The following is a 22,130-nucleotide window of genomic DNA, read 5'->3' on the forward strand; positions in this document are numbered from 1 at the left end:
GAAGGCCGTTGTGAAACCACTCGATGTGAAGAGGACTTATATAAAGAAATATTTTTCCATTTTGTTATTAAAAAATTGAGATATGATGTACAGTAGAATTCTACTGTGTTTTGGTCTGATTAAAAATGTCTGTGAATAGAATCAGTTGAAAAAAAATCCCAAATTCTTCTATTTTTATTGTGATAGCGAGACGTTCTACAATTAACTTTTTTCCGAAGAGGTTATTCACATTAATGATTTGAATTAAAGAGAAATAACGTATCGTTTTCTGAATTAGTCGCATGTGGTCTGTTGAAAAAATATGAATTCAATTTTCAAATCTAGACCAAATTTTGTAATCTGGAACGATTTCTTCGGTTAAAAGAAATACTTATTGCGACGTTTGAGGAAAAACATATGTTTTCCTTTCCCATCGCTAAAGTTATTTCTTACCAGTTTGTGTGTCAGGTCTTTTGAAAAAAAGTTTATAGGTATGTTCTAACCGAACCATGTTTTCATTCCATTCTTTCATTTTAGCTAGAAAACATATCAATGAAAAAAGTGTTTGTAAATTTCACCAATTTTGGATTGGATTGGTGGAGTAGTAGTACCGAATTTAACTGTAAAATATTTGGCAGATAAAACAATTTTTTGATTTCTAGAGTTTGAACTAGTATTTCGATCAATTTTCCAATGAAAATGCTAGCTTCAGAAAAAATGGAATAAAATTTATTTCACAAACATACAACCGGCAACACAAAAACAAAAACGAAAAATTTATTTCGCTCAATATAGTGAAGTCAATGAATCCAAACTAATTTAAATAAAATACTCACTCAGACAAATAACTCCCATTCGAACAATGTGAATTAATTAAATAAGAAATCAGCCTCATCTGTCTACTGATCTCATCGTAGTTACAGATTATCAGTAGACCAGTCGATAATCTCAAATTCAGATCGTGAAAAGCACAGGTAATTGCATGCATAATTAATTTTTTTTTATTTATCACCCAAGAACCATATTACAAAAATAAATCGAAAAAAAATGTTCAGCCAGAAATAATACAATGAACGGTTTCAATGTGTGTAGTGTGCGTGTAAATTTATATTGTTCATTTTCGCCATGATTTTGCATCAAACTGTTTCTGTATTGTTAAGGAAGCGATTTCTTCACCAAAGGTATATTTAGTGTGTATAAAACGTTGTTGGATGTAGCGGTGTCCGCCGTATAATTTGTTCTTATTTCATTTTAGTTCTGTGAAACCAACCCGATCATTTTCTCTATCAAAAATGATCGTCGCTTTATTGAATATTAGAGTACCCAACAAAAACACCGAATCATATCCGTTATCACTAAGCGCAATTTGGCATTCATCCTGGAATTTAAAAAAAAACATCGCAATGCGAATGATTGGAACAATATTCATAAAATGGTGGCTGTTTTTACTCAACTTACAAAATACTTCCATGAGTAGGTTTCCATAGGAAATGTGACTTTGGCACCATCATTACTGAAATAAAAGAGTGAAAGAGAGGTAACGTATGGCATTTCTTGTCACATGTTTCTCCAATTTTAACATATAATTTCAATTTACCCGAAATAAAACTCAATGTTTGGCAAATTTTTTTCTTGCCATTTGTCACAATCCACTTGTTGGTGATACCCTTTCTTAAACAGTCCCATATTTGCAGCAATCGGTTTGAAAAATTGGCTCGGAATAGCTAAGATTCAAAGGAAAATAGTTTTTTTTATAATCAATGATTCTATTTTTAAAATGTTAATCTCAGGCCCGTAACCAGAAATGAATTCTTTAGTTGTATAATGAACATGAGCCAGAGCGGTGCTTGGTAGTGTTGAGCAAGTTTTTTTCTTAAAACACAAAATCCCTTGTTTGTTTGTTTCACCTCTTTTCCTTCGTTTCTGTACTCAACACTATCAAGCACCGAAACGGGTCCGATTATTCAACATTTCATTACCAAGTTGATCTCCAGCTCCGGTGTCTAGTACCGTTTCAAATTTTGGCTCAATACTAAGCAATTCAGTATTGTTAGTACGATCGCGTAGTATAATTTTGGTTAAATTCACTCTCCAACCACTCAATTGGTTATTTCTCACTAAGACCGGTGCCCAAGCATCAGCCTCCACATCACAACCACCGACTATAAATTCACTCTTTGCTTCTTTTTTTAGCCGTAACTTTACGCATCCAATCCGTTGTTTGACTTGACCTTGTTCTACTAAACGATCAATCCATGTCAAAGTGTCAAGTTCAGAAAACGCAGGGTATGAAAAGCCTATCACGCCGTCGTTTCCCTCAACGCTTAAAGACGAATTTGCTAGGCCAAATGGCTGATTTTTGGCTATCAGACCTCCTATCTTTCATTGAAATATAAACACAATAATCAGTTTTTGGATTGAAACTCACACAGAAGTAAAAAAGAAAGAAAATCAATTCGAATCACCGAAACTGTATCCAATCCAATGGTACCGCTAGTTGAACCACCTTTATAGCCAAAAAAGAAATCACCGGGGCCTTTTTGATATGTTGACGATGCACTTTCGTCAAAGAAATGTTCAGCATCCTCTATAATGATAATAATGATATCGAACTCAGTATTGAAATAATAATTTTCAATTGCTTTCTGTGCACTGATTACGTACTACACATCTGTCTGCAGTCAGGATTGTTTTTAGCTTCCTTCCATGGTACCCACAAGTCCACGGAGCCGCTGTCCAACATCTGGATTTTTTTTTGATAAGATAAGTATTGAATTATATTGTAACAGCTCTTGTAAATTGTACTCCTTTTCCAGTCGATGAATCAACTACAAATTTACATACTACGTTGAACGTTTGCGGAGGGGTTCCAATCTCAACTGGGAAGCCGTATCTCACCTTAAATATGCATGAAAATACGAAATGATTTTTATAGAGACACTCATAGCTGTAATATATTTGGTTTCATGAGACTCACATCTCTCACACTATTCACGTTGATTTTTGTTAATCCATTTTCATCAGCAGCACGTCGCTTTCGTGGTGCTAGTGGCGTTAGTGGAAGTCTAAGGAACAGATACGCGTAAGAATATCGATATTAACTTTATTCGACAAAATTGGACACACAAGTAGTTCACCTTATGAAATCATTGGAGTCTCTCTCTGGACCATCGAATGATAATGCAACGGTGCTGCTTAACGCACAAGCGAACGATAAGAAAACGACCACAAATCTATTCATTTTTCGAAGAAGTACAACAAATAGAGTAAAACGAACTGCCCAGTTTAGTTTGCACAACTAAATTCACCAATTTTCCATCGATAACTGAAAGAAAATCGAAGCAAATTCAAGCTTATATTCAAACTAATTCATTGTTTCATTTCTATTTGCGTACTTTTTTGAATTTCTTGCATCATCTCCAGGTGCATTATCAATCAATTTGGCTAGCGATACTAGGGTTAACACGAAATTTTTTTTTCTCATCCCATTAAAATTCCATGTTTATGCAAAGAATAACAAGAAGTTTTGATGCTTACATTTCCGTCATTTTCGCTTTGATTCGCTCAATTGCTGGGCGTTGCAAATAGGCATTCAATTGCTTTCTACTTAACACAGACGTCTGTTAAGTGACTCAAAGTAAATTATAATTGTGAATAATTTTCTACGAATCTTTATTATATTCTCAATCCGCAATTTTTATCGAGACTTTTTTTAACTGTAATATTTCGTTTTTTTTGAAGAAACAATTTACAGTTTCATTGGAAAAATTGGTTATTTTTTGTACCTGATTCAAATTACCATGGATTAATTAAAGAATAATTAAGAGCAGCCCATTGAAAAAAAAACTTGAAATTTACGGGAGATTTCGAGGTATTTATTGCACAATTTGCAATAGACAAAACGCCGTGAACCATCAGCTTGCTGAACACTAAAAGAATGGATGTAATTTGCGTATTTCGGATCATAATCTGGCTCATCGATTTTTCCCAGGGAAATATTTGGGAGCTGTGAAGTAGTCGGTTCTACTTGCGATGTAGATGGTTTAATATCTTGCGCAGTGGGCGGATCTACATCCATTTCACTATCACCTATGTTTTTATTTCAATTAATTAAACTCGAATAAACCAACCAACACTGACATAAATATTAATTTTAGCTAACTTCAACTTACGGCTTTCATTAGAAACACCAACTTGACTTGGAAAGAATGTAATGTTTTGTGTTTTTTCGGCGGAATCCCACTTTAATTTGATTTTTCCATTGTGTATTACTAATTGTCTCTTCGAATCGGAGTTGCGAAATGATCGATAGCGACAGTAAGTTTTGCAATTGCACATGACCGAGTATGCCATATTTGCTCCGATTGCACATTTGAATCTTTAAGTCGTGTTTGTTCTTGATTTTGTTCTGTTTTGCGGTGTCATCAATAATGATCAACAGTTGTGTAATGTGTATACAATTGTTTTATCAGAATAAACTCAAACAAGAGCGAAATTAATTGAACGGTTGGGTTCAAAAACCAAAACAAAAGCTATACGTTTTTGCATGGACATGTTACATTTAAGAAAAGTTCGACAATACATATGTATTGTTCTTCAACTCAGACTTTCAATTTAATCTTTCTAATATAAACAAATTCATCATTCGTGGTTTTCTGTGAAGAAATAATACAGAAATATTGATTTTTTTTAACAGCCCGATTTGGTTTTTAGGGCAGCCTATTCAAGATTTAGAGTAGCCCAAAACGGCAAGAGCAGCCCATTAAATTAATCCATGCAAATTACCTATTATCATCCTATTTCAGACGAATACATTTTCTTTAGATTGGATAAAACACCCAGAAAGGCCGCTAAATCTGCACAATATTTCAAAGTAAAACATCGTGTTGAATCAAATCTGTTATTTCTAATATGAATGGTTTGGAGCGAAAATGTAATACAGAAAAGTTGAGCGGAAAAATGTCGATGATGAATGAGCGGAAAAGGTATAGCTATATAGTAAACTGTATAGTAAACTATAGTGAACTAAGCGCGCTTTGCTTTGCAAATATTGCGGTTGATGTCCGTTGCTGCAGATTTTTCTTCAAAAATATTTCAAAACGTAAGAAAATTGTGTATTAATCAAGCTACGCATTTTGAAACATTCTTATGTAGTTATGTAGTGAGTTTTCTTATAATTTTTTTTGAATAACGAAGAATTGAGCCTGTCGTTAAATCTGTGAAATTATTTCAAAACAATATTGTATAATTGTCTTTTCGATGCAATTTTATTGCATTTCAAAATTTTGCATTAAGACACTATTTTTATTGGTTGATGACAATAGAAGCGGCATCGCAGAAACGATCTTCACGGAGTGCACTAATAAATGTGTTTTCGGAAAAAACGCAACACGCATGTTGACGATTCATGAATCATCACTTAATTTTCACGAAAGCTCCAATTACATGTTACATATTTTGAGAAAAAAAAAACTTAGACACATAATGCAAATTGATTAAACATGAAATTAACCTTAATTGTCTACTGATCTAATCGTAGCAATACTAGACTATCTCCGCTTTATTGAAGGATAAATGTTTGGTAGATATAAAACAATATTCATATTTTCAGCGTTTAAAATAGTTTTTGTTCTTTTCGACTTCAGAAAAATGGAATAATAAATTCATTTTGCTGAATTTAGTGCAAATTCGAAGCACAATGCATTCAAGCTAAAAACAAAATACTCAGACAAATACCTCCCATTCAAACAATGCGAATTAATTAGACATGAAGCCAATCTCATCTGTCTACTGATCTCGTCGTAGCTATAGACTCTGTTTGTTTCTGCATCACTAGACCAGTCGATGATCTCAAATTGAGATTATGAAAAGCCCAACTAACTGCATGCATAAATAAAATTTTATTCATTTATTACCCAAGAACAAATCGAAATAAATTTCAACCAGATATAATACAAAGAATTGTTACAATGTGTGTAGTGTGTGTTTAAAGCTAACTATATTGTTCATTTTCGCCGCAATTCTTGCATTTCTGCGTTTCTGTATTAAGGGGGCGATTTCCTCATTAAAAAGTTGATTTAGTATGTTTAAAACATTATTAAATGTAACGGTGCTGGTCATCTTATCTCATTAATTATTTATTTTGGAATCCAATCTGATCATTTTCCCTATCAAAAATGACCGTCACTGTATTAAATAATAGAGTACCGAACAAAAAAAACACCATCTTCGTTATCATTGAACGCAATTTGGCATTCATCCTGGAAAGATAAAAAAAATCGTAATAGAAATGATTGAAACAATATCCATTATGGTGGCTGTTTGCACTCAACTTACAAAACACTTTTTTACCTCATCTCCAGGTGCATTTTCGATCAATTTGGCTAGCGACACTAGGATAAATATAAATATTTTTTTTCTCATCCCATTAAAATTTCATAATTATGCAAAGAATAACAAACAGTTTTGATGCTTACATTTCCGTCATTTTTGCAAATAAGTATTCAATTGCTTTCTGTTTAACACAGGTTTTTCAAGTGACTCAAAGTTTATTATTATAAAATAGTACTTAAATTTCGAAGAATTTTATTATTCTCTATCCATAATTTTCTAGACATTATTTCGACTGCAATATTTCGTTTTCTTTCTGTTAAGAATGTTATCTAAAACGTTCTATATCAGAAAAACTGGAATTACAATCGAATTGAGCTATTTCTGGAGATTATTATACGAATTGAATATAACATTTTGACGTCAACGTAAAACAACACAAGTTGAGCCAATGCCAATGTTTGCGTGAACATATACAACTCTATGTGACAAAGTAGTGAAACATGAAACACTACATAAATCATTGAATCATGTTGTTTTTCATTTACTAAAAAGTCTACTAATTTAGTAGTACTAAACATAGTTTATAAACTTTTTTGAAGAAAAAGCTGTGGCAACAAATAACACGCTACATAGGCAAAGCTGTGCGTGCACAGTGTAGACACGTCTGTGTTATAGGTAACTCCGATACAATGCAAACGTTCATATGCAAGCATCTGTTCGAATAGTACAGCACACATCAGAACTAACGGATTTGGCACGACTCGCCGTATTGTGCATTGACCCCAAAATGTTATATTCAATTTTTTTTGTGGGATAATAGCCAACTACCTTTGATTCCAGCGATTTTTACCTTAATCCACCTTTTTCACTATTTATTAACAAAAATCCATAGAAAATTAATTACAATTAAAATTATAATTTACTTTGAGTCACTTAACAGACGTCTGTGTTAAGTAGAAAGCAATTGAATGTCCATTTGCAACGCTGGGCTTAGAGCATTCGCAGGGTCGGGGTGGAGTCATGTTTCGTAGAACTGGTAAAAGCAATGAAATCTAACAGCTGTATGATGACGACGTGAATGCAATCCAAAACCTGTACGAAAATTGGGAACTAACAGAATGGAATTACTAAAGGTCATTCATGCACCATTATAATGAGACAAGTGCTAACGTTTTTGAAGAATGACCGCAAAAAAAATTATTTAAGTAATGTTTTACCCTTTTAATAATTTCTTACTATGGACATAAACATAGTTGATGTAATGATATTGGATTCAAATACAATAAGAGCAATAACATTTTCATTGACAAAATACCTATTTTATTCGAAAATGATCGCATACATTCACAAGTAAATTTCAATAGCTAATATGACAAAATAATTTGGACATTGTTCAAGTTATCAATTCCATTAAACTAAAGAAGAATAATTTCCATATTATAAAGTGGTTTGCGTTTATGATGCATGTGTTTTGCCAATGAGTGTTAACAAAGGATTATTTGTAATTACCCTGAAAAGAAAAATAGTATAAAATCGATTAAATATCCATAAAATCTAATAAAATCACTTTTCACACAACAAACCTGGGGCGGTGGCGAAAACCCTGGAGCCATATTGTTGATGTGGGGATATGGTAGTCTCGATGACGGTGTTGGCTGAAACCCGTAACTTTGATATGGTGGCGGATTATTCGAATTTAGGTTGCTTGCATTTGGCAATGTTGGCAATTGGCCAGTGCTGAAACCAGATTGAGGCGCCGATAGTGTAGAATATGGTAAAACATTTGGTACTGGTTGTGCAAACCCAGGTTGAGGCATTTGATAGGGTGGATTGTTTTGATTTGGATTAGGTGGATAGGGCGTTTGGTTCGTATTTGGGTATGGTGGCATGCCCGAGCTCTGCAAAAGAAAAATCGAAGGGCTGTAACAGTGATTTGATCGGCACATGAGCACCATTTCTACTGATTGCCATTATTGCAATGTAAATATATACAGTGTCTACTACTTCTTCTTCATATTCTCAACATAAATTACATACGACTTATGGTAACTCTCCGTAATCATTAGAGGTGGCGCTACTTATGCGCATCAAATGACTTTTGCATTAGCTCTTATGTACTGTGCGTGCCTTTTGAGAAAAATACAACTCAATTTCTTCTGTACCGTAACGAAAAAGTCTATTGACTTATGAGCGGTATAGTTTCTTATTTTGCGTTGAGGTACATTAGAAAAAAAAGCGGTACCATCTTTCAACCATACTACGGTACTATTCATTTCGAAAATCTTTTTCGTTTGAATGAAATCATATGGAAATCTCACAATTAATCAAAAAAAAAAAAACATTTGAAAGAATGCAAACCGTTGTCGCATTTTCGAATTGAAATTCAAAGCATATCGTCTAACTAAAGAAATTCAAAGCATATCGCATCAAATTGACAAAATTTTGCCAAAGAGCCACTTTATAAGTTGGAATCTCGCTTAAACTTGAACTCAATTATCTGATATTTGTTAAAAATGCTCTTACGAATTGATGATTCATCCAGGTGATTTATGCTCGAATATCGTGCTGAAAAAATTGTGAAGAAAACGAAAATTTATAGTGAAAACTGTTATAAAATATTTTCAAACAATTTCTTATTACGATCGGATAATGCAACTGGTATTAATGCTCAATCTAATAAAAGTTATAGCCCACTTTCTATGTATATTATTTTTGAAAAATCAAAAAAGAACTCAGGCGAACTCGCGACTGTTTCTAATCTACTGACTTATGTTTCAGTCAATGTCACACTCTTATACACATATAAATTATTCACAATCCGTATCTACATGAGATGAATACATGCACGAACAAATACTAAACCAGTTTGGCGTACATTCTTATGGCAAATATGTACTTTTTGGGTACGAATACATGAACAGTCGCAGAGGAACGTGTTTGAGAAACGGAAATGTTTCAATACTCTTGAGAATTAAAAAAATGACTCAATCACTTTGAACAATATCAACAGAAAGAAACTTAGCAAATGTATGATGCAATGAATGTCCAATATTCAACAGAAAAAATTTCGTAAGAATTCACATATAACCAAGACTATTTCCATACGAGCTTATCTTGGACAAAATTGATTTCTGAACAAAAAGATTGGAATGCGTCATAACATTTACCATTTCTTCCATGAAATGTGATAAACTATTTTTATATGGTGTTCTCAAATAAATCAAATGCACCGTCATTTGTCTGGATATTTTTCCCCCAAAATCTTTGTTTGAATCTATTGTGCTTCAAATGATTTGAAAAAATACCAATTTATCATTCCAAAATCTGTCAAAATACCACGGATAAGAAAGTATATGTCAAGTTCTTGGAAGAAAAATCATTTTACGACTAAAATAAATTGTTATCTGAGAACTACCGGACGAAAACGATATTGTATTGTGATTTTAAACGCAGAGGATGTGTGTCATTTCCAGAATGAACGTCATTTCATTTGCGTATTTCGATGTTTCTTTTACATTTCACGTGGGCGAAAGACTATGCTATAAATATGTCTTGAGTTGAGCCTTGTGTACTTCAGTTTGTTCAGTCCTTTCATTAAGTTCAGTTTCAATTTAAAGAGCTCACATTGTGGCCCTATTTTGCCGTAAAATTTAATATTAAAAAAAGAACAGAATTTTTCCTCAGTTTTCTGTTCCAAATGTTTTTTTGGATTGAGTAAAAATTGTTGAAAATTTCAAGTGTGTAAAAACGAATACGATGCCACTGCGCAAGTGTATTTACCGATTGAACTTATTGAGTATCTTCATTTTGGTGGGATTACAACTGCTGACTTCGAAAAGCAATGTTCATGGTGATGATGATCAAGAAGGATTTCGATGTGACAATATAACCAAAGATCAAATTGTAAGCAAATAGAAATTCCACAAAGGAAACCAAATATCATTAGCTTATGACCGTTTGAACGATCATCCATTTTATATATTTTTATTTAAAAAAATATTCCAACTAACTAAAATTTCTGAAACAAAATCCAATGAATATTACGAAGTTGCACGTAAAAAACAACACAAAATTAACATTCGAAAAGTAATGAAAAACGATATGAACGTCATAAAAAACCATTTAAAAATGGTCAATTTTAACTCTTTAAAAAGACAATGTTTTGAATATACATATGAATTCGTCATGCGTTTAAAATGATAATGTGCTTTTATTTCCATTTTTTGTAGACAGATTATTTGTTCAAAAATTGTTATTTGAGGAGATCTGAGTTTGATGGTAAAGAGACAAAAGACAAAGACTTGAACAACGGCATTAAATTATTGCAAAAGGCTCATAATAAATCGCAAAGTGGTTTCTTAAACCCTGAGACATGTCAAGTGATTCAGAGAACTTTCATTGATCCATTGCCTGTTGAAAAGCTTAAAAACCGTTTTCGACGGTACGCATACAATGGCTACAAATGGGACAAAACCAGTCTAACTTATTGGTACTTTTTTTTTCTCGCATAGTCCGATGCGGTTTTTTTAGAGTGCACAAAGGCTGAACAAGTACCGTGCGAAAGCTGAGGTCGCTCTGAATTCAGAATAAGTTATTATTTTAGATTCGAAACTCATTTTGGAATGTTATGCCGATCGCCGTTTTGACATTTAGTGGGAATGAAATTCTTGATGTGGCTCAATTTTCCATGTATTACTAGACTTTTAATAAGGCTCTTTTCACTCCTTACAACTGACAACTTCGGAAATATTTATTTCGTAATTTTAGAGCGAATAACTACCAATAAAACTGGATTTTGTCGTCCAAAATTCGAGAAATTTCACAACAATTACATTCATTTCATAACTATGAAGGCACATTGCTTAGCCAGCCAAATTAAAAGAATCGGGATGATTTTGAAAATTGAACACAAAATGACGCATGCGATTTTAATATTATTAAAAAAATATTCTTCAATTTTCGTTTCGAAAAATGTGTTTAAGGCTTAAATTGGCGTTTCCTCCGGGCGATCCTCGTAACCAGGCTATAAAACGAATACTAAAGAGAGCGTTGTCTTCGTGGTCAGATGTATCGCCATTCAAATTTCGAAAAAATCCCTACTTCTGGGCAGCGGACATTAAGATTAAATTCGCGAGGTGAGGACCATTTTCGGTTCATGGCGATTGATTCATCATCAATACTAATATATTTGCTTTCATATTTAGAGGAGATCATGGTGATGGATCTCCTTTTGATGGTCCAAAAGGTGTATTGGCTCATGCATTCCCGCCAAAAGAACATAGATACGCTAAGAAACAAATAGCGTACATACATATTGATTTGGATGAGGACTGGAACTTTGAAGAGAGATTCTACAAAAGTGAGTTGCTTTTTTTCAACTAAAATTATAGTTTTGGCCCAACGACAGACATAGACATTGCCATTGAGAAATAGGATGGATCGATTCTTAAATCTATGAATATGAATCAATACAAGTACTTGGTACACGGCTTCAAAGTTAGATTGGAGTTCGTCAGATTTTTCAGGACTTTTAGTCATTTTACAGTGTCAACAAATTCATGCTATCTTGACCAATGGAAAGTGTTAAGTGAGACACTCAGAGTCGACCCCATATTTTGTTGGATAGAAAAAAAAATGCTACAAATTCGTCCCAGGTCATCCCGGGTCTGGTATTTGACCCAACCGTAGAACAAAAGTTGTTTGTATTGAGGATCTATTTGGAACAAGGCATTTCCCATATATGACCTACATCTAATTTAACGATATATTGCTTATGCAATATGCAATCAAATACATAGCTCAAAAATCATTATAGCCCATATAAACGCTGAACAGCGTTTCACAGAGTTTGGCAGACTCAGTCACAGAGATGCAAACACCGCATACGCGCGAACGGTACTGCACATAGATGTGCTGTTTCACTCAAACGCACACTGTATATGAATCTCTGTGACTGAGTCTGTCAAACTGTGTGAAACTCTGTGCAGCGTTCATATGGGAGTGCATGGTTCTAATAGTTCCTTCTTTCCAATCTACTATACCCTTCAATATGAATTCATTATAACGGTGAATTATTATTAAGATTTACAATAAAAATCGAAAAATCATGCTTTTTACCTATTTTGACCAGATCGCACGAATCTGTTGAATGTAATAGCACATGAGGTATGCCCCCACCACAGCTTAAATATTTCAGTGTACATTAGAACAATCATAATTCAAATTTTTTTATACAATTTGCACATTTTAGATCGGCCATGCGTTGGGCTTAGATCATTCAGAGTCTGGGGGAGGAATTATGTTTCGTAAATCCAATAAATATGTCGAACAGTTGTGTGAAGACGACGTGATGGCAATCCAACGCCTGTACGGTGAGAACCTGAGTGCAACCCAAATCCTGAAAGAAGATTGGAATCTAACGCAGTGGAAACGCTAATGTCATTCATGCACCGTTAAAATGAGACAAATGCTAACGCTTTTGAAGAATGACCGAAAAAAAATTGAATGATTTCCTATCCTTTTTTATGTCCACAGTAAATGTAATGGTATTGGATGCAAATACAAATTGAGCGATAATATTTTAATATTTAGTGTACTTTTCTATGTAGGAACAATTTTTTTTTCGAGTAATCGGCTATCGAAAAAGTGCTCCAAAATGGGAATACTCAAATTTTGGTCAAAAAACGTATTTCCCACAAATCAAATTTTTTTTCGAATTATGAATGGGTCCAATTGATTGTAGATAAATTGTAGAATTCAAATCAATTGTCTGTTTTCGAATATGTCGTCCCATTCGTTCGATATCGATATATGTCATGGAAATTGGTCCAAAATTGATAAACAATTACATAGGGGAATGTACCTGGTTGTAAGACACTCATTTTTTGCATTGCAAGCATATATTTGATGTTTTAATAATGAAATATGGTCGTTTGGGTTCGAATAAATATGTGTGGTCGGAATTATTGACGTTTTTGGTGATTATCAAATCAATATTTGCATTTTCCATCAAGTTAAAGGGACTGAAGTCAGCTTTCCAGTACGTCGTGACACTTTAGTCTGGACGGTCAAAGCTTCATATGATCAAGGAAAAAAGTAATTAGAGAAAGTTCAGTTGACTTTTATGTACCATGAGAATGAAAACTTATGGTTGGTATATTGGACAAAGTTGTTCAGTTCGACGACACGCACATTTTCAAATCGAGCTCGACACACCAACTTCGTATTTTGCTTAAAAATGGACCTTTTTCCATTGGTTCATTTTTACCCTCAAATCGAGCTCGGCGTCACAGAAGTTGTCCTATGGCCAAAGTCCCAGCACAATTTGTTTCATCTCGACGAGCTCTACAATAATCACTAGGGCCGTTTTCAAAATCAGTAAAAACAAATTCTCGCTGACTCCTAATGTGCATGACCTGCGAATCGAATATTTATAAAGATAACGGCTAACTTTAATTCTTAATTCGTTATGTAAGCAACCTTTCATCATATTTTATCTCTAGAATTAAACAAATAATCATAAAATGTTGATTTTTAATGGGTTTTTCTTCGACTTTGTTTTCTTCATTTTCACAGTTCACAAAGCAATATTGAGAAAAGAGTTTTGTTTTTTTCTTGACATTTTCAGAGCTCAGTTCTTGAACTAGATTTTTATCAAAGCCCTTGAGTTTGATAAGAAAAAGAGTTGGACCCACGGCCAACAGATAGCATTTTGACAACAAAAATAACAAAAATTTCAAATGCATATGACCCAAGCCGTTTATCGTTCGATAAGATGTGGAGAATCATCCAATTTCGTTCGTAGAATCTACGAACATGTTCGTTCGTTCGTTCGTTCGTTCGTAGGTAAAATTTCATTTTTTTTTCAAACATAAATTTTTCTTATTTCTTAAAAAAATATAGGAATGATCCTATAATTTCCATTTAAAAAAATGAATGTTATTTAAACAGCCCAAAATAAGAGAAGGCGATATTAACGGAGCAATTCAAATGCGAAAAGCAAAATCCATTCGAATTCCTATATTTTTTTAAGAAATAAGAAAAATTTATGTTTGAAAAAAAAATGAAATTTTACCTACGAACGAACGAACGAACAAACGAACATGTTCGCAGATTCTACGAACGAATGAACGAACGAACGAACATGTTCGTAGATTCTACGAACGAACGAACGAACGAACGAACATGTTCTTAGATTCTACGAACGAACGAACAAACGAACATGTTCGCAGATTCTACGAACGAATGAACGAACGAACGAACGAACGAACGAACGAACATGTTCTTAGATTCTAAGAACGAACGAACAAACGAACATGTTCGCATACGAACGAACGAACGAGCGCACGTTGACCGCTCTGACGTTTGGATACCACTTTCAAAATACAATTGATCGCTCGAGATAATTCAAATTATCTCGATAACCAAGCGTCAGCCGAGATGACCAGCTATCTCATTTTGTTGCCTGTTTTTTTCGCTCTTTTTCGAAATTCACATGTGTCAATGCATTTTCTTACGAGGTTGGTGGAAAAAATGAGCCTTGTAAATTTTTTAGCGCGATCGGATAACGTTTTTCTGTGGTACATCGGATCCAAAGTTTTGAGCTTGGGTCCAAGAAAAATCGAGGTGGTTTTTGGTCTTCATGTTTGGACGGAATTTCTTTGAACCTTCACTTCAATCAATTGCCGGTTCACGCCAAACAAATTGACATATCCTGGCCATACAGCTCTTAAATTCATCGTAAAGCCACCTAGAATAAGATTAGGGGACAAACATAAACAAATCTGATTGATTTAAGTCATTTTGATTGGCGCAAAGTGTTAGAATGTAGACGGAATGCCCATTTTATGGCATTGATTTTCTACAAAAAGTGGTATAATTTTGGTTAGAAGCATAATATCAGGTAAGGTGCGTTATTACGAACGTTGTTCATGAAAATATCGTCGCTAATGTGCCATTAATGCGGTGAACATCAAAACTGGAACACAATTAAGTGCAAGCATTCGAAATGGATTTGATGCGCGAGTCGCGTGAATCGTGATTGCTCTCTGTTTTGCTTTAAAAAATGTATTCGCATGAAAATGTATTCGTGGCCGTACTCTGATAAAAGCCTATATAAACAATGTTATTATATTTGACAATATTTGACTCGATGTCAATGACGATGTGGCAGCGCCACCTATAGAGATTCCTTATTAAAATAAGTGGAACTATTGAGTGCGTGCACCATATCGCACGTAAATTTTCAATATGGCAGCGCCCATAGAATTGAAAAGTTAACCAATTTCGTAACCACAAATTATCGCTGTACGTTCGTGGCTTTGTTATTGTTGTTGTACACTCACTGCGCTGCGAATGTCTCGTATACACAATCTACAAGAATTCACGAAAATTCGTACGAATTCGTCTCAAGCGCTTGTGTTCTTACCCCCTAGTAGAAAAGTTACAAAACAAATGTATTAGAAATTTATTCTACAGTAAATATAAAGCAGGGAACATAAGTACAGATGAATTATATGAAGATTATTAAATTTAAACATATGATTAATGTGCACAGATTTTTATCACGAAAAACGAGGACGTTTTCTCGGTTAAGAAAAAAGGGGGAACGTTTTCAATTTTTGGAATTTCATGAATAATAGGGTGGGGTACTGAATTTTGATTATTATCATTCACTTTTTAGAAAGGACTGTCACAAGTTTTTCGAAGATCGAAAAATGTTTCAACAACATTTTATCGACTGTTTTGATTATCGAATGGATACATTTTTAATTTTATTCTTACTGCTTAGTGCTTAGACTGTCTTTGTTATTGCGAATGGCCTTAAAGAGAATTGCCATACATGACAAGAGAATTTTTGCAATTTTTTTTTGTCAAATAAATAATAATACTAAAATAATCGCAGAAAAAATCATGTGCTTATTTTCAAGGGCAGAAAAGAATTAAGGGCTATTAAATTTGAACGAGAATGATGAGCTATTTATTTTGAAAAAAAAAATTCAATTTAGTCTCTAATTTTCTCTCCTATTTTCAGTGTTTTTTAAATTAATTTTTGAAATTTATTCAACCGGTAAAAACGAGGACATTTTAACTAATTTCGAAAAACTCCGAGGACGCGAGGACAGCTATCAAAAACGAGGACTGTTCTCCTGAAACGAGAACCCATGTGCACATTACATATGATTGATCTCGAATTGAAAATAAATTTTCACAAAATTTTGAAGAAAATGTTAAAAGCAGATATTAAATTAGGTTTTAACAACAAACATCATGAATATGAAACTAGACAATCAAATAGACTGCGCAAAATTAAACCCAAAAATAATTGGGGAAAATATTCTATAATTAACGGAGGAGCTAATGCATATAATTCTATGCCATCGCTAATGAAAAAAATCCATAAAATGCAAATATTTAAAAATCAATTGAAAAAAATTATACTGGAAGAGCAATCAAAAAACTTGCAATTTAACAAATTAAAAAAACAAAAGACAGAAATATATGTATTTACAAGACAAAAAGAGTCACTACAAAATGTAAAAAAAAGAAATAATTAATAATATTTATTTGAGATGTAACTATTTAGTTTTTAAGGGCGTTCATGTGTGATACATTTGCCTTAATAAATAAATAAATAAAAATAAAATAAACCTGTAATAAATGAAACTTTGAAACGATTTTTCTTCAAAAATTAGGTGGATATAGACTCATAGTGGGTCAATGCAAGTGAGTTTTCCATGCCATAAATGTGATTTTGTATCAATCTTTCAATGGATCGATAGTTTTTTGAAGAAATGTCGATTTTAGACCAAATTTGTAGGGAAACTGGTGTTCAAATGTTCCGAGACTCATATTTTTTTGACGAAAAAATAGTGGTATTCCCAGATGAAAACATCGTAAAAGGACATTTTCGACAACTTTTGACATCATCGACATCACTGATAACAAATTTAGAAGTGCTCGTTCTCGATATAATGGGCTAACTTGACAAAAAGAATTTTGAGGTTGAATTACACTCGCCTCCTACTAAAATCTGAACTTCATGTGTGAACAGTTCATTTCAAAAGTTCAAAAAGTTACTACAGTGTTATAAGTACGAAAATTTTAAAAGTTAAAAAGAACAATGTTCGTATCTTTGCTCGTTTGTTTGTCATAACTTGAACGAAGTGGAAAAAAGGGGAAATAAGTGTAGATCGTTTTAAATTAAAGTCTAAAGCTTCACATCTCTACAGAGCAATCTTAAGAAGAAAGTTTTGTTTTTTTTTCATGACATTTTCAGAGCTCAGTTCTTAAACTAGATTTTCATCGAAGCTTTTGAGTTTGATGAGAAAAAGAGTTGGACCCACGGCCAACAGATGGCATTTTGACGACCAAAATAACGATAATTTCAAACGTGTATGACCTGAACCGTTTATCGCTTGATAAGATAGAGAATCGTCCAATTATAACTTAATCGTCAATCATATAAAGCGTGAGATGTAAATACAAAATTTTTGCTTATCATCGACGGTTTCTCCGAAGTTCATTATTTTTCGCCGCGTTTTATTTATAATTTTTAAACGCCACAATTATGCAATGTTTTTTGTACCCATGTTTGGTATCAAACAAACGTTTATTCTACGTTTGCGGCCTCGCTTCGCTTGGTTGGTAGCTCGCTCGCTCGCTTGCTAGCTAGTAGCTATTATCCTTTTCTTATTGATTTCGCGCTATGTTTTACTTGTTCCTTTTTTACCGTCCTATTTTAATTGAGAAAGGTGGAGATGAAATCAAGGAGCGAAGCGTAGCTCCCGAAAATGTCCCGAAAATATACCTATGTTACCTGTTGTCTCAAAAACTTTCCAACATCATATGGACTGTACGAATCTGGCAACTTATTTGGCCGCCAGACAGAAATTCACCATTATAATGTGTATATAGATTCTACGTAATGGTTTTGTCTGAATTTACCTTAAGCAACCAATAGACAGACCATTCCATGACGTTCCAATTTATCAAAAACTAAAATCATTTTTATTTGAATTCTTCTTCGATTAAAACAATACAAATGATCGATTTCTACATGCATTTCGAGTGACTTAATGTTAATGTAACAATGCTACATTGTAGTATGAAACATATAATCATGGTTTCGTTCCTTCATTGAAGAATATATTGACGATTGGGAGAATAAGTAATTAATTTAGCTAAGAATAGTAAATATTAAAGTTCTTAATAGTTAGATAATGAATACGTTATATCATTAAGTATTTGGTGGCTTGATCACAAGATACGGTCCCTGGCGTGTTTCCATCGAACATTCTGCACTCAATTGATCTTTTCAATTCTTTCGTTCGCCACTGGGTTTTCTGCATAGTTTTCGGATGTAATTTTCAGCGTCTTCCTTCTTTTGGTAATAGTCCAAAGGCAAGAGGGCACCATTTTCATTGTAATCATTGAATCCAAGAACATACGCGATCTAAATTATATAACAACAATCCACATTATTTCGATTGAACTATTTGGTTTTCTTACATAACATGCACAGCGTCGATGTTGTGTACTTACAGCAAAGAAAGAAGCCGTCGATAGATTAATATCTAGAAATTCAAAATGAAAATAAAAACTATGTTAACTTTGACTTAATTCAGTTTCTCAAATGATGTAACTTTAGCATAATTTCAATGACCGGAGCAAAGTGGAAATAATTTGTGACTTACCGTATTTATTATTAGGAGCGAAATCACTCGGGTCAGCATCAATCGTTATCCATTCTGTATCCCCAATAAAATGTATATCACCGCCGTTTTCCCATCTTAGTGGATACACACATGCAAACGATTTGATGTTGCCTTCATTCGTTGTAAAATTCAAAACGATTCCGTCTTCGTAGGCCGTGCAATTTTTGCTAATATGTAAAGAAACCCTCTTTTATTACATAGTCTATTGTTGTGGTCTAGTATTGTAAATACATACTCTCCAAATGCAATTTGAATATGAGCGTTTTCATTATCCATGTAAAAGAACGTCAAATTGGTTTTATTTGACCATTCTTTGAACGACTCGATGAGGGTGGCATTCTTTTCGTCGAACTTGAAGACAGATGTGTCGGGTCGAGTTTGATCTTTTTTGACAAGTCTAAATATTGAACAAAAATGTAAAGCAATTAGAATTATTGATTAATTAAACGCATACAAATACTATTGAAGATATAATCACTATGATCTGAAGCCGAGTGATCGCTTGAAAGGTTTGAGCCAATCATGAACCAGGGGCCGGTTTTTCAAAAAAAACTGTTCACGGTAACTCTGTTGTATAATTATTCACTACACACACGAAAAAAAGGTGTTGTTTCTTAGTATTACGGTCAATTTATGTTCTTTAGGAATATATGAAGGAAATGAAATTTAAAATCGATTTACAACTAAATAAGAAGGAATTTTGCTAAAAACATCGCTATTTTGACCAAAAACATTTTATCCATAGGAAATCGAATTATCAAAAAGAACATAAATTGACCGTCAGTGATTCTTTTTCTTGAATTTATACATAGTTTTTTCGCTACTACAAAGAATTTCTTTCGTTAAAAATATTCGTTGAAATTTGACCGGAAAAAAAATCGTTGTAGTGGTAAAAAAAACTATGGTAAGAGAAAATAAAACACTAATATTAGGAAACATAACTTTTTTTCCTTGTGTGTATTGGATTTTTCATTGATTGATTGGTTGAGAATTTTAATTTTATTGTACGTTTAAAAGCAAGTTCACAATTATTTGCCTCGCTATGTTTCAATTCAAATCGGATCAAGTAGTTTGAAGAATTGACCATATTCCACTTCTCACATCAACCATTGCTAATGATTTAAATATTGGTAATGAGTACATTTGCATAAATTGTAAATATAATAACGTGTACATTGATAACACGCTTAGCAACTACAATTGGAAAGTGAAAATGAATCATTTCAAACAAAGACATTGTAGAGAGCACCAAATTCTATTGTAATTCAATTAATTTCGGCAATATAGACAACCATTTGTTTCAAAAAAGCTAAATATACCCAATTTATATCTGTGAGAAGAAAGAGAAAGCAAACCAAAATCGTCGCTTATTTGAACATCATTGGCTTGATTACTGTATTCACTTAAGATAGCAGTGATTCACACATTTCAATTCATTCACTTAAGATAGCAGTGATTCATACATTTCATTTCATTCACTTAAGATAGCAGTGATTCATACATTTCAATTCATTCACATTGGAGTCACATATTGATACATTGTAGTGGAAAATAAAGTTCAACCTTTTCGAAAAACACGCCCTAGAGCATTCTTCGTTTTAAAAAGTGAAAAAATATTTAAAAAAAATCAAGTGAACATGCCTCCAGGTGAAGGAAGGGAGCCTTGTTCTATGTGTTCCAATTGCATTTGCTGAACATTGCGCCATACACAGCAATAGCACACTGATAATGAATAAAAATCTCACTGGATTTGACACAATTCCACACATTCTAAGCAAAATGTTCACGACGAATTTTTGGTTTGAAATCTAGTTGAATTTTCATTTTATTCTATTATCCATCCAAATGGTTGTTGATTGTTCGTGGATTTTACTTTCGAAGACTTCTATCACAAGATTTACCATGGAAATACTTTTCGAATTTTCAATCACGTAGTTTTGTATTCGAATTCACAAGGTGAATTCGTTGAATCCGTTAAAAACTCTTAAACAAAACTAAAAACTCTGTACTATGCACCCAATAATCGATTCTAGTTTAAGAGCCGTAAGTACACTGAATGATCAATGAAAATATGTCACCGTATTTATAGAGCTTTGAAACGAATCTGAGTGAGCAGCAAAATGATGTAAATCATACGCAACGTTATACATTCATGGTCATCACTACTACTACGTTAATGATTCATCAAAACACACCGAATATGTTTATGAATGAACCAGTGCCGAGTTAACCAAATTTGGTTCCCGAGGCAAAAATGATTTTGGTGCCCCTTGCAATTTTTTCCCGTTATATATACAAATAATTATTGATAAAATGAACGTACATATCGAATGCGAGCGGTAGCGAGCAAAATTCTTTTTAGAAATACCATTTTTGGGGCACCAAAAACATTTTTGAGCCCATTTTTGGCTGCGTGTTTTCTTTTTCAGATTATTAAAAAAAAAATCCCACACTGTCAAAACTTTTCAACATTTTTGTGTTGGTATTTCTGATAATATACGGAATTCACGATAATCCGTGAATTTCATAGTATATTACCGGATCTCCGTTAGAATACATACACACACAGCACGTCTGCGTTGACAGTTCAATTTTGACGGAGATCCGGTAATATAGTATGAAATTCACGGATTACCGTGAATTCCGTATATTACCAGAAATACCAACACAAAAATGTTGAAAAGTTTTGACAGTGCATGCTTGTGGTGCCCCCAAGAACGTGGTGCCCGAGGCAACTGCCTCATTTGCCATATGGCTAACTCGGCACTGGAATGAACCATATCAAAGGAGCGATTTTCTTGGTCATATTTGATGTTACACTTGCATTTACGAAGAGATTTTCTACGTCGTTTCTTGAAGTTTGTGTGAAATGCACACAAATGGGTTGGCCTTAAGGCATGAATTATTTTAATGGTCCGTTGTAAAAGTCAAATGGTCCGCTCTAAATCGAAAAATGGTCCGTAAGTCTTCATTAGTTTGATCATGTTTTGACCTTTTCTCAAGCAATTTTTCGAAATTTTATCTTTCAGAATGACTGAATTTAAACCATTTATTCCGAACACTTTATTTCCCATATAATTTCTTTAATTTTTCGAACACTTG

The 22,130-nt window shown here is 33.4% G+C and overlaps 4 protein-coding genes across 5 annotated transcripts; 1 reads left to right on the forward strand and 3 right to left on the reverse strand.

Annotated features, from left to right (window-relative positions):
• Positions 1 to 957: 957 nt before the first annotated feature.
• LOC129569864 (pepsin A-1-like) lies at positions 958 to 3,311 on the reverse strand. The gene is made up of 8 exons (XM_055449057.1): positions 3,117 to 3,311; positions 2,957 to 3,044; positions 2,824 to 2,877; positions 2,644 to 2,722; positions 2,445 to 2,566; positions 1,959 to 2,358; positions 1,438 to 1,703; positions 958 to 1,357 (listed from the first exon to the last, which is right to left on the reverse strand). Exons 1-7 carry the CDS (start codon positions 3,218 to 3,220, stop codon positions 1,573 to 1,575), a joined length of 978 nt encoding a protein of 325 aa, XP_055305032.1. The 5' UTR covers positions 3,221 to 3,311; the 3' UTR covers positions 958 to 1,357; positions 1,438 to 1,572.
• A 4,392-nt stretch (positions 3,312 to 7,703) lies between these two features.
• LOC129569880 (nematocyst expressed protein 4-like) lies at positions 7,704 to 9,054 on the reverse strand. Its single transcript, XM_055449082.1, has 4 exons — positions 8,953 to 9,054; positions 8,836 to 8,877; positions 7,896 to 8,210; positions 7,704 to 7,822 (listed from the first exon to the last, which is right to left on the reverse strand). Exons 2-4 carry the CDS (start codon positions 8,848 to 8,850, stop codon positions 7,808 to 7,810), a joined length of 345 nt encoding a protein of 114 aa, XP_055305057.1. The 5' UTR covers positions 8,851 to 8,877; positions 8,953 to 9,054; the 3' UTR covers positions 7,704 to 7,807.
• An 852-nt stretch (positions 9,055 to 9,906) lies between these two features.
• LOC129569848 (matrix metalloproteinase-2-like) lies at positions 9,907 to 12,887 on the forward strand. Of its 2 annotated transcripts, XM_055449034.1 has the most exons (6): positions 9,907 to 10,215; positions 10,542 to 10,801; positions 11,295 to 11,447; positions 11,517 to 11,671; positions 12,443 to 12,477; positions 12,563 to 12,887. In XM_055449034.1, the coding sequence occupies exons 1-6, from the start codon at positions 10,069 to 10,071 to the stop codon at positions 12,746 to 12,748; spliced, it is 936 nt and encodes a 311-aa protein (XP_055305009.1). In that variant the 5' UTR covers positions 9,907 to 10,068; the 3' UTR covers positions 12,749 to 12,887. The 2 variants fall into 2 exon arrangements, 1 of the variants encoding a protein (XP_055305009.1); XR_008688080.1 differs by lacking the exon at positions 10,542 to 10,801.
• A 5,624-nt stretch (positions 12,888 to 18,511) lies between these two features.
• LOC129569884 (uncharacterized) lies at positions 18,512 to 19,411 on the reverse strand. Its single transcript, XM_055449102.1, has 4 exons — positions 19,264 to 19,411; positions 19,008 to 19,195; positions 18,856 to 18,887; positions 18,512 to 18,766 (listed from the first exon to the last, which is right to left on the reverse strand). Exons 1-4 carry the CDS (start codon positions 19,302 to 19,304, stop codon positions 18,629 to 18,631), a joined length of 399 nt encoding a protein of 132 aa, XP_055305077.1. The 5' UTR covers positions 19,305 to 19,411; the 3' UTR covers positions 18,512 to 18,628.
• Between the last annotated feature and the right edge of the window lie 2,719 nt (positions 19,412 to 22,130).

Source organism: Sitodiplosis mosellana, unplaced genomic scaffold (assembly GCF_009176505.1).
Source record: "Sitodiplosis mosellana isolate CC-2019 unplaced genomic scaffold, AAFC_SMos_1.0 Smas_scaffold_46, whole genome shotgun sequence".
Lineage (NCBI taxonomy): Eukaryota > Metazoa > Arthropoda > Insecta > Diptera > Cecidomyiidae > Sitodiplosis > Sitodiplosis mosellana.

Excerpts from the sequence above, each read along its gene's own strand:
- LOC129569864 (XM_055449057.1), bottom strand. The coding sequence starts at position 3,220 with ATGAATAGATTTGTGGTCGTTTTCTTATCGTTCGCTTGTGCGTTAAGC. Across the intron at positions 2,723-2,823 it reads CTCCGCAAACGTTCAACGTA|ATGTTGGACAGCGGCTCCGT; the intron begins GTATGTAAATTT and ends AAAAAAATCCAG. Across the intron at positions 2,359-2,444 it reads TTGGATTGGATACAGTTTCG|ATAGGAGGTCTGATAGCCAA; the intron begins GTGATTCGAATT and ends TTTCAATGAAAG.
- LOC129569848 (XM_055449034.1), top strand. The coding sequence starts at position 10,069 with ATGCCACTGCGCAAGTGTATTTACCGATTGAACTTATTGAGTATCTTC. Across the intron at positions 10,802-11,294 it reads AAAACCAGTCTAACTTATTG|GCTTAAATTGGCGTTTCCTC; the intron begins GTACTTTTTTTT and ends AATGTGTTTAAG. Across the intron at positions 11,672-12,442 it reads TGAAGAGAGATTCTACAAAA|ATCGCACGAATCTGTTGAAT; the intron begins GTGAGTTGCTTT and ends TATTTTGACCAG.
- LOC129569884 (XM_055449102.1), bottom strand. The coding sequence starts at position 19,304 with ATGGATAATGAAAACGCTCATATTCAAATTGCATTTGGAGA. Across the intron at positions 19,196-19,263 it reads ATTCAAATTGCATTTGGAGA|CAAAAATTGCACGGCCTACG; the intron begins GTATGTATTTAC and ends TTTACATATTAG. Across the intron at positions 18,888-19,007 it reads CGCTCCTAATAATAAATACG|ATATTAATCTATCGACGGCT; the intron begins GTAAGTCACAAA and ends TTGAATTTCTAG.